This window comes from Charadrius vociferus, unplaced genomic scaffold (genome assembly GCF_000708025.1).
Source record: "Charadrius vociferus isolate BGI_N301 unplaced genomic scaffold, ASM70802v2 scaffold484, whole genome shotgun sequence".
NCBI classification, from domain to species: Eukaryota; Metazoa; Chordata; class Aves; order Charadriiformes; family Charadriidae; genus Charadrius; species Charadrius vociferus.
In genome coordinates, this window is record NW_009648074.1 from 1,460,563 (window position 1) to 1,472,606 (window position 12,044).

The 12,044-nt window shown below is 47.7% G+C and overlaps 1 protein-coding gene across 1 annotated transcript in view; it reads left to right on the top strand.

Moving 5' to 3' along the window:
• The window catches only part of TANC2 (tetratricopeptide repeat, ankyrin repeat and coiled-coil containing 2), a 218,381-nt gene that overhangs the window by 190,411 nt on the left and 15,926 nt on the right, over positions 1–12,044 (top strand). Inside the window, exons 15-18 of the mRNA XM_009883856.1 lie at positions 1,408–1,530; positions 2,278–2,514; positions 4,269–4,454; positions 6,608–6,701. Coding sequence (XP_009882158.1) covers positions 1,408–1,530; positions 2,278–2,514; positions 4,269–4,454; positions 6,608–6,701 — 640 coding nt within the window. The remainder of the gene's footprint in view (positions 1–1,407; positions 1,531–2,277; positions 2,515–4,268; positions 4,455–6,607; positions 6,702–12,044) is intronic.

Below are 12,044 nucleotides of genomic sequence, written 5' to 3' on the forward strand. Positions count from 1 at the left end.
TGGGTTTGACAGTATTATAACTATTTTTAACTTATTTTAACACTTTATTATAAAATTGTTTTCCATTTGTCCAATTATACTGTACTGAGTTCACTGAAATTTAATACTGACCTCTAATGTCCTGTATTGTGTCATTTCAAAAGCAGTGTTTAATGGCGGCTGAAATTCCTGAGCTCTTTTTGCCTCTTAACACAAGCAGACGTTTTTCTCTGTTTAACTCCCTGAATTTTAAAGGAAACAAGCACATGGAGTTGTTATTTATAAGAGCTTCTCTAATCTGTTGCTTCTTTTTATGGTAAAGCCATTGCAAGTGACAAATCTGTTGATGGCTGGTGCGATGCTTCAGAATATCTTTCACACGTGGGTATTAGAGGTCTGCAGCTGAGTCCGGCAGCGGGCTCAGATGATGATTCCTGCACATCTTCCTTTAGAGGAAACAAATCCCACCTTTTCCTGCTGGTTTTCATCCCACCGCCCTACACTGTCCGTGTCACTCTGTTGTACAAAAGACTTTAAAAACTGAAGTGTGATCCCGCTGCTTTGCACAGATAGAAATGACCACCCGGCGTGCAAGGAAGCAGAAATCAGGGTTTGCATATCAAAACAGAATTAAAGACGTCTGTACGGTTTCCGTGGAAACAGCAGACTTTAATGGTAAATCGATAGCAGAACGGCAACATATAGGGCGTACCCACATCACACAACGGAGCGCAACACGCCGCGAAGCTCGGTGCTGGAGTTGCAGACCCATTCCTCTCCTCTTCGATCCCACCGTTTGCTCCCGTCTGTTGGCTACAGAGCAGTTATTGCTCCTGCGACGGGAGGGGGGAAACTCGCTTAACAGTTCTGTGCTCTGCCAGTCAGCGCTGCTGGAAAAAGATGTCAGACCTTCTAGATAATACGTATAGCCCGGTCACGATGCCAGCCAGAAGGGCTGGAGGCAGTCTGGTATGAGGTACGGGAATACTGTCCTCGGCTGTGGTTGAGACTTCCTTAATTTATCTTATTGTGAGCAGATGTTGTCATCTAGTTTAACTGCGCGAATAGTAAGGAAACCCTGTGAATCAGTTCTGCCAAAATAAGGTGTGCTTTATTAAAAAAGAAAAAAATAAGCAGCATGCGGCGCTCCTTAGCATGACGTTTTTCCAGGGTGTTGAATGGGTTCAGGTCCCTCACGGTTTAATCCTGCCCTTCCTAGACCTCGGAGATGGGTACAGTGCCTCTGCAAGTTGTTGCTTACAAGCTTATTAATTCACTGCGAGGGTCAGATGTGGGTAATTGTCACCTTGTCCTGTGTATAGCTGTTAGTGTCTTGAAACTCTTCCAAGTCCAAAGACCCAGGAGGATCTGCCCAGTGTAACTGAGCAGATTTGTAAGCTTGCATCTAAGTCATCTTTTCTCTTTTAGGGGCTGAGTAAAAAAGTTGGGGTATCTTCTTCAATCCTGCAAGGGCTTTGGATCTCCTACAGTACCGAAGGTCTTTCGATGGCTTTGGCATCTCTGAGAAATCTCTACACCCCGAACATAAAGGTACAGGAGGAGGAGAGCGCTGGGGTGGTTCAGAGCTCGCAGGAGAAGCTCCCAGCGACGCGCGGTAACCACGCACAGAGTATTCGCTCCAGCTGCCTGCCCGTGGCAGTGCTCCTGCCTGGGCAGCTTGCTGGGTGTTCCTCTTGAGCTGGGGAGAGGCCATCAGTTCAGTTGGAGTTTTGTTACCCTCTGGGGTGATCCCTCAACTCTTCTACGTTGACCAGGGATCTCCTTTTAATTGTAGCGAGCAAACAGTGAATTTGCCCCTGTGCAAAATGGTTCACTTGGGTTTTTCCTCCCCAAGGATGTGGGATGCGGCAACTGGTGTTGGGATTTGGCAGCCCTGTGAAGGGCTCTGTCTTGCGCGGGCACTAACTGGGAGGCGATGCCAAACGCAACGGCACGTGCTCACAGGCGAGTGCGGGCACCTCGTGCCCGTTGGCCTTGGTAAGGATGAATGCATCAGCTTTAGTGACTTCATCTCTACAGCAAAAAGGATTTCAGGCAGTGATACAGATTTCAAATTGTCCGTCATCTGGAAGGATGTTTGCTCCAGCTCCACATAAGCAAAAATGCCTAAAATGGAACCATGTATTTGGCAAACATATTTACTGGGCACTTTATGTCCTTCTCTGTGTGCTCGGAAGCACGCAGAGAGCCCTGGGTTAAATTCTTTTGTTGCCCTGAAAATAAACTAACGTCTCTCTGTAAGACTCAGCTAACAAGAGCTCTTCTTTCTCCGTGCAGGTCAGTCGGTTGCTGATTTTAGGAGGTGCGAACGTGAATTATCGGACCGAAGTTCTGAACAACGCCCCCATTTTGTGTGTCCAGTCCCACCTGGGTTACACGGAGATGGTGGCTTTGCTCTTGGAGTTTGGGGCCAACGTAGATGCCGCTTCGGAAAGTGGCCTGACCCCCCTCGGCTACGCGGCGGCTGCTGGATTTCTCAGTATCGTTGTGCTGCTGTGCAAGAAACGCGCCAAGGTAGAGCTTGTTCATTTAAAAGCTGATTTAAACCGTTCCACGTTTATGCATGGCAGGGCGCGAGCTGCAGGCAGGACACGTAACGCTCGCGGAAGAATATCCTCCAGCAGACGAAGCCAGGGTGATGCTGCGGAGGGTTGGCTTTTCTGCTAAAACTGCAGTGGCTTTGCAAACTTCACATTGACACCAGAGCTACGTAACACCTGCGAGTCAGTAATCAGTATTGTGGAATTCAGGTCTGAGGCAGGAACTGCCTAATCGTGCTGCACTGGTGGTCCCTGGAGGATGTCCTGGAGAGGTCCTCGAACCTCGCGAGGTTAAAGTGGCAACGTTGCTTTTGCAGTACAGAACGTTCTTTAGATGTCTCCTTGAGACACATTTTCCAAAAACTTCTATCTGACTTGTCCTAGAAAAATCCCCTTTGTTTAGCTTTGTGGTGAGCGTTTGGAGTTTTAATTGTATATAATGAGTCAAGTTTAAATATTTTGTTGAAGAAGAAAATTGTGCTGATTTTTGAAGTGGAGCCTCCTGGAAACAATTTGTGGTTTCTCTATATGTTTAGCTTCAGTTCCAAAAGCAAAATATGGGTTTGTATAGTCTTGGTATGAAAGTCGGGATGACTGAGGGACCCGTTTAGATCTTGCTGTGTTGTCTGTAATAATGTGAGGACAGTATGAAGGAAAAAAAAGAATTCCGCTTCTGTTGGGATATTTTGAGAGAGTTGGGTGACTCCCTGATGCTCGTTGGTAAGAAACAGCATTCCCTCTCTGAGAACGGGAAGATTTGGGCTACAAAATGCAATGCAAGAGTCCTGCCACTTCTCCTTGAGTGTCCCTAACTGTAGTGAGGAAATACCCCAAGACCAGCCGGGTTTAGTTTGGAGGCCGAGATGTTTGGTTCTGGCATAGAAAACTGCAACATCGATTGCTGCCTAAGTTGAGAAATAAGAAATATGAATCTATTGGTAATATGAATGTATTATAATATGACAACTATTTCTCATACGTATTGTGTAAGTATGATTAATATTAGTCGAATATATTCATATAATAATTTTCTCATATTTATAATATGAGAAATGAGAAGTAATATGTTGCGGAGCACCGAAGGAGTTAACGGGCAGGAGGACGGTAACTGATCTGCCTGTCCTGTTTTCTCCAAGTTACTGGTGTTGGGACAGGACCTAGAAATCCCAGCTGGCGTACTCGGGCATCGAGTGAAAACCATGCCCGGTCCTGAAATCCGACCAAATAAGTTCCTACAGAGCTGCCAAGTGCGATCTCTGTTTCCTATTGACTTCTGCCGGCACTGGGTTCGTGTTGTGCATTCAGCTGGGGGCTGAGGCGCTTCGGTGTCTCTCGAAAGAAATGGTGTCTGGAAAACAAGCTGGTTTTCCTGTTGTGCATTTGGATGAAGGAAATTATATCAGCGTGTGTGATTTCAACCCGCCAGAAAACGCGGTTGCTGGACTTCAGGACACAAAGGGGAAAATGCTTTTGCAGGCTTTGAGTCTGAAGAAAACTGAAGAAAGTTAAAAATAATGGTAACTTCCCCAAAACAAAAACTTGTGGCCAAGAGGATGCCGAAGCCTGGGGGAGGGTTGCTTTGTTTCTGGTCGCGGAAGGACAGTTTACCAGAAAAATGCACATTTTGTGCACGTGGCATTATTTTGAAACCAGGGCTGGAAACTCTGAAGAAATGAAGACGTTTTGCTCATGATTTGACTTAATTTTATTTTGTCATCTCTTTTCAAGGTGGATCATTTGGACAAAAACGGTCAGTGCGCTCTGGTCCACGCTGCTCTCAGAGGACACCTGGAGGTGGTGAAGTTCTTGATCCAATGCGACTGGACCATGGCTGGGCAGCAGCAGGGAGTGTTTAAGAAGAGCCACGCCATCCAGCAAGCACTGATTGCTGCCGCCAGCATGGGTTACACCGAGGTAAGACCTGTCAGCACGTCGGTGCCTCCGCGGGGTGGGAAACCAAGGGTTGACTATGTTTTCTACCCAAACCATTGACCAAAGAGGGTCATGGAGGGGGAGTCAGTACCTCCATCCTGCTCCTCCTCTCCTTCCCATCCCATCCCCATCCCAGGGTTCACGGATCCCTTGGCAAACCCTGTGGTCTGGGCAGGCGTCCAAGAGAGGAAGCGTAACGAGCCTTTAAGTTGTTGGAATAAACCTTTAAGCAGGGGTGGATAAACAGCGCGTTGCTTACGCCGCTCCTCCAGCGCTGTTAGGGGAAGTGTGGGACCGCGTAGCTTTGGGCTTGTATGTTGGGGGAGAGAAGAGCTGAAGAGGTTCCTCCTGTCGTACCGATAAAGATTTGTGATGCGGAAAATGATGTATGTTTTCCTACTGAGAAGTAGTCTTTGAGGATTTTTGCATTGGTTGATTTCTTTGCTAAATTGAGCTCCTCTCATTTACTGGAGTTCAGATTTTGCTTTTGTTAAGTCTAATCCATGAAAACATAGGTAATGTGCTCAGATCAGAGGAACTAATCAAAGAAAGCTGGGAAATTCTTATTAGCTAAGTGACTGTGAGTTGAACTGATTAGAAGCAGATGTGACTTCAAAACCCTAAAGATCTGCACGCCGAGGACATAATTTATAACAGGACACAGAACTTTTTAAATGGGCATTTCCCCCCCGATAGCACTGATCACCTTTATGACTTATAGAAGGGAGTTTGGGAATTGTTTAATATTTCTGTTGTACCATAAAAGCTGCATTGCCCCTTACAGAAAATACTACAATTCCCTGTTTTGAGGTGCTTGTAGGAGATGCAAGCGGATTTGCTCTTTTTCTCCGACTTTGGTGATAAAACAAGTTTTTAGTGTGTGTATAAAGTGGCCTTAACCAGTGGTGGAGCCACTCTGGAGTCCTTGCTGTGATTATGCCCTGGTGTAACCATACGAGACTTAGCTTTACCATTTAGCCAGGCGACCGAGGTCCACTAAGCAGCGCAGCGCCTGGCTGGGAGGTCAGCCAAGCTCACGCTCTCCCATCGGGGCAGCAGCGCACACACGGGGCATCTGCTGTGGGAGGACCACGAGCATCACTTCAACACCACCATCTTTCACGGAGGCGCTCTCCTGGGTTTCCTGCTCCCCCCGTGCTGCTGTCATTCCCCATGTCCCGTTTAGCACGAGAGCATCACTGGCAGGACACGAGAAAACAGCACCGGTCCCCGAAATGCCCGCTCCCCTGCGCTGGTGCCTCTCTGGGTCTGTGCCCGCGGGCCGCTGCAGGCAGCGCAGCAGGCACGGCTTCCTCCCAGGGACTCGGCACAGGCTGGTTGTAGCCTGGACCCCAGCGGATAATTGTTTCTCCTGGAATGAGAAAAATGTTTTTGTCCTTCAGTCACTAAAGTAAAATCTCCATTTTCTACTTAGCCTCTTGCTTTCTCGCATCATATGATCCAAACACTGAAATTTTCTGCCAGTTTTCAGTCAATTAAATCCTTTAATTTACCCTCTAAAGAAGTTAATTTGCTTCTCTGGGGTTTCAAGCATCCACAGCTGGAAGAAAACATAGTGGAAGTCTTTTTAACAGTCTGCTTAAAAATGGTATTTGCTGGAAAGGAGCTAATAGTTTCTGGAAGTAACTTCATCTTGGCTGGAGCTTAAGCTAATGGAGAGGTTAACGATTATAACTGCACCGTGACATCACTTGTCCGTGACTCAGTTTCTCCAGCAGTAAAAGGTGATGATCACACTCATTGCAGCTCTCCAGGGGAGAGTCGATACCGACGGACACACCGGTGTTTCCGCACTGGTCACGGCAGCCGTAGCTGCAGACGAAGACCCACTGCGCCCGGGGGTCGTCTGCCGCAGGACAGCCACAGTTATAGGGAACCGACGCTACAAAGGCTCATCATGTGCGGCCGTGTCGAGACACTTGGGTGGGTTTTATTTTGCTTGTAGAGGGCAGCAGGTTCCGCGATTGATCTCTGGGCGAATATTTCCCTGACGCAGGGTGCCAGGCTGAGACTGTTTCTTTTCTTCTGTGTATTCAGAGCAGCTCGTGTTAAGATGTCAGCAGTTTATATGCAACGCGTCCAAGTTCGTGAGCTGACATGTCATTTTGTTTTAGATTGTCTCCTACCTGCTCGATCTTCCAGAAAAAGACGAAGAGGAGGTGGAGCGAGCACAAATCAACAGCTTTGACAGCCTCTGGGGAGAGACAGGTGATTGCTGTAGATGCTGTAGCTGCTTCGTGCGTGTTTGTGTTTGTACGTATGGGCTCTCTGTCACCTGACGCATCCCCGATCCCTCGCGTTGCTTTGATGAAGGGAGAAGGGTCGGTCCCTCTGATTTGATTTCAGGTGATTTACAGGGGCCGGGGTGGAGCTCGCACTCAGCTTAAGTAAACCAAAGAAGTTTGGGGTTTGAAAATCCTGAGCTTCTGCAGCTCCTGGCACTTTTCAGGAGCGTGCAGGCATGCAGCATCTCAGACAACCAAACCGCTAATTGCACCGAAACATCTCACATCAAGTGAGATGGACGCAAAATTCTGCTCTTTCTCTCTTGATATTTATTTAAAGCATCTCCCTGTTTCTCTCTCCCCTTCCCTGTTACATGCAGCACCACCGCTGATAAATTATCCATTGATTTTCTAAAAATGTCTCATTATTTAGCACATGGTAATTAAACAAATGTCCTTTTGCGCAATGCTATATTTTTGTATAACACAGAAGCCCTGCTTTCCTAACTTCTGCCAAAACAAAAGCAGCCATTCACCCCTTCCACTCCACGGATATGAAATGCATTATCATCTCCTTTTTTTTTGCGATATTCAAACTTGGGGTTGTTACCTTTTAACTCCAGTGACCTCATAAATATTATCCGCTCTCTTTTGTACTCAACTCGCTAATCTGCTTGCATCACTGGTAATGTTCCTGTCAAGTTAATACACCGAGGTAATGTTCCTGTCTGGGTAACGGAGCACTGATTTTGATTCTGTCAGCTTTGCTTAAAAATGACACGATCCAAAGGTGCGGAGAGCGGCTGGCGTGTGGCTTGGTCTTTGGTCGGGTTGGCTTTGGTTAGAAAGGGGGCGGTGGGGAAGGAGGGTGATATTTTGAGCTGTTTTGTACGCTGTACCTTTGAAAATGTGGCCTTGTTAGAGCCTTGTAATGAGTGGAGTCTATCAGAAAGTATTGCCCCCGAGCTTTGAAGGACAAAGACGGAGGGATGAGCTGTCCCCGCAAGGAGCCTGGCGGGTGGCCGGGCTGCTCTGGGCCACTGGCAGGGCATGGGGAAGGAGTCGGCTCCTGCGCCCGCAGGGACATAACTGAGCAGCGAGGGCTTTGTGCCAGTTAGCGGAAATAAGGGGAACAGACAAATAAGCAATTTAAAAGTACCCCTAGGGTGTCATGGGGGAAGAGGGAAATTGAGTAGGGAATTAGCCAAACGAAATGACTGAGCGGTGGTAACAGGACAATGGCTTTGCTGCCGGTGAGCTCACAGTCTGAAGTGGTGACCAGTCGGAGACAGCTCATCCAAAATGTTCCCTGGTGTTTGGGTCCTGAGGACTATCTTGCCAAGAGGATGGTGGTCCAGATGCCTTCAGAGTTTGATCCAAAGCCACTGAGATGTCTCCCTGCAGAGTAACCTCATGGGCAGCATCAGACTCTAAGCTCTTTGAGTTAAGGTGGTCCTGGGTTGTCTGGATGAATCTGGCAAAGCCTGGTATAAAGTCACAGGCGTTGCTGGACTGCTGTCTAACCCTGCCCATCCCTGGAGCTCTCTGCCTTTGCAGGTGACACCGTCCTGCTCTCTCCTGCTCAGCCGTGCTCTCCGGTCTGAAAGCTGAGCACTGCTCTCTTCTCCCTCACAACATTCAGCTCTTCCCTTTCCTTGTGTCCCGGGCAGCTCTGCCCTTCCCAGCCTGCCCGTTGGCTCAAGGACTCTTCAGCAGAAGCCTTTTCCATCTCTGTTGTCCCCCTTCCCACACCTCTCGTCCCAGCACTGCCCAAAGCTGGACTCACACAGACATCTGGGAGTTTCTCTGTCCGAGAGGGGTTTCTGAGTAACTGGGATAGTTGGGAATGTGGATTTGTGATTCACAAATTGCACACAAATTGAGGAGCTATCTCAAAGGAATACCCATTTATCCCATTAAAATTGGTGTTAGGTGAGATGGGAAAATGTGCAAAAATGAGCCAACCACCAAATCGAGCAGTCTTTTGTCCTCTCGCAGGCGGGACAAGTTTATATGCATCTCAAGACTTCCTTTCACATCGTTTTATTATTATTATTTTCCCAAAAGGAAATAGCGAGTTTAGATAAATTTGAAGAGAAATGCTGGTTTCCACCTAAAAATAGCAATCTGCTTTAAAAATCTGAATCGCGTCTTGTGTGTTTTTTGATACTTGTTGCTCGTGTGTCTAATCTTCCGCCGAGCAGAGCTGCCTGCCTGCCTGAGTGATGTCAGCCTGATATCATCCAAACGGCAGTGCCAAGTTACATCATAAGTTTAGGAATTGCTGACAGCACACTGTAGCCGGCTCCAGATGGAATATTTCCCCCTGGGACAAGACTAATACCGAAACCCAACACAAAAGTATCTGAGTCACTTGTAATAACTCCATCAGAGTTGGAGGTGCAAAGAACGACTCCATCAAACCGCGGTTGTCTTGCTGCCAGGCTGTGAAACAGATACACGTGCTGCATAGGAGCAGTGATTCCTTCTCCAGATAAAGTTGTTTTTTCTCTAAGAAAACAGACGTGCTCTGCACAAAGCGGAGGCAGAATGAGCGGTTGCAGATCCCTGGTGTTGGAGGCTGTGGCTTGTCTGACGTTGCCCACTGGTGGAGAGGGGCACGTCCACACCCGAAACTTGTCTCAGGTGTTGTTTGAGCCATGTTTCGAGAAATGCAGCAACTGTTTTGTGGTGTTTATGCCAAGACTTTGTTATTGCCCGGCGAGTTGTTCTCCTGGCGCTAAGTCCTCATGGAAAAGCTGCAAAATGAACGCTCCCGTTTTCCAGCCCAGGATCCCGGTCGCTGCTCCTTGGCTGGGCTTGGTGGACTCGCCTTGTTCATGCTGGGCCACAGGAGCTCTCTGGCAGACAGTAAAACTTCAAACAAAACCATTTCCGTTTCTCTCATTGCCTCTCATCACCTTTCCTTGGCTTTTCCAGTCTCCTCTCAACACACAGGCTCAGCCTTACCTTGTGCTGTGGGGTTTTTGGAGACATCAGTGATGTGAGAAACAGGTTGGTAAGTCCATCTAGGGAGTGCTAAAAGGCCTAAATAAGGCGGTACTTCTAGAATTTTTCCTGAAGTGGTTTCATTGAGCTTTTGGGCTTGGAGAGTTGGACGCCAGCCACAGGACAGTGCTCTGGGCTTGAGGTGACCAGCAGTGGAGCTGGAGCTTGGGGATGTCAAAAGCCGCTTTGGCTGGGAGGCTGGAGATGCAGGGGTGAGGGCCCTGGATTCATTCACAGCGGCAGACCATCCAGCTCATTGCCGTCGGAGGGACCACAGCGGGTTATCTAGTCCAACCTTCTGTTCAAAGCGCAGGCACCGATGGAGTCTGGGTGTACCTTAGTGAGCTGGTCTCCTAGGGGCCATCTGGATTGAGCTCCTTTCACCCCTCAGAGAGTTCCTCCATTTCTGAGGAGAGATGCTTAGATACCTGTGGAGCGCACAAGACGAGCTTGGATAGGTTTCTCTCAGCAGCAGGCGACAGGTCAGCAGTACGGGACGTTCCCGAAGAGAGAGGTCTGACTGCCGAGTAGCGCAGAAGCCTCTGAGAGTTGGAGCTGCAAAGGACAGGCTGGAGCCACCGGTTGCTTTGACCCTGAGGAGCAGAGCAGCAAAAAGACGTGTCAGTCCAGGCGGAGTGGATTGCAAGGCAGAGTGGAGAGGGATACGGCCATGGATCAAATCATCCTGTTCACCATGAAGTCTTTTCCAAAGAACATTTCACGGTGAACACCAAACACTTAGGTGATTTACAGTATTTGTGATTGTTGCAAACATAAGTCATTTTGACGTGAAATACCTCAAATTAACCTGCAATGTTTCAAGTGCAGGCGGGTTTAGAAATAGAACCCCAAAGCCCTGCGTACCGATCCCTCTGCTGTGCACATTACACACAGTCCTCCTTCTATATTTGTAGCTTACGTTTAAAACCCACATGGATCTGATTATAGATTTTGCAGTATGTTCTGCTTGTGGCAGCGAGATGATTTTTCTTTTAACTCTTGGTGTCTCTCAACCCCAAGAGAAGAAAACTCAGCCGTAATGTGGAACAGAATAGAGAATTAATTAAATCCCCCAACATTAACAGTGTTGCAGTTGGAAACCCATCAACACCTCGTAATCAGCCATCCCACAGAAATGTACTTCAAAGAAAAAACAAGCTACGTCAGTTAGAAATAGACTCCCACCTTCTGCTCAAACTCCGACTAGAAGCAGCAGAGCATCGAGCCAGAGGAGCTGTGCTCAAGTGCACAGAAAGTTAGGGAGAGGAGGGAGGAACCGAAAAGTCTAAAATTAATACCAAAGACAAGTCAAAGGCAGGTCCTGCACTTGGAACTATTTTCAGATTCAATGTGTCTTTTCTAACCCGACCGTACTTTCCGAGTTCACAGAGCACATTTTGTCAGGGAAGGAGCTGTCAGGTGTTACTTCTACCCACCTGTAATATTGTGAGCATCTGTAATACTGGAAACGGGAGTTAATTTTAGTTTTGCCCAAAGACCCTCGCTGGTAGGATCCGTCCTGGGCAGAAACAAAGTCCAGAATTAGTGTTTTTCTTGGAGAACAGCTGAACATACTCATGCCATTTTTGCGTTCCAGTAGTTTGCCTGGTTTCAAAGATCTACGGGCTAAAGTGGGATATTAAAAATAAAAATCCTCCATCTGACTTATGCTGCTCTGTGCTTGGGACAGAGAAAAGCCACAAACTGACTGACACTCAGTGGCTGGCAGTGATCTGTCAGGGCCTCCGGCTTGATCCCTCACTTGCTGTCTTGTAGTGGTGGTGGAAATAGTCAAGGACAGGTGGCAGAAGGTCTTGTCAAGACAGCACATACCTAAAGACCTGGGTTTTCTCTGGACGTTGTGCCCCTCCTAAGACGCACTCAGCCTCGCAGCCTGTGCCTTTTGCAGTTGGGAAAGCTGCAGGAGGCACAAGGGGACATGGTGACAGTTTCATCTGACAAAGCTCTACACTTCTTCGCAGCAGCCCTTTGGACCTCAGTCACACGTGCCTGTAGATTATTTTATGCTTATCATAGTTCTCATCCGGTTTCACTGCGACTTGCAGAAAATAATAGAATCTGATTGTCCCAATCAGCCCCTTTCCATAACTTTACAAGATCTTTTCATGGAGGAGATGACCTTTGAAGTAAACTGAAGTGACAAGTAAGAGCTCCAACTGTACCGATCCAACCCGTTCTCTTTGTTTGTTTTGCCTGTCGTGAGATCTGTTTGGCATTTCAGGCACCGTCGCTTCGATATGCAGCAGAAAGATCTATCTCCAGATGTGAAAAAACTCTTAGAAGAGTGTTGCTCTTT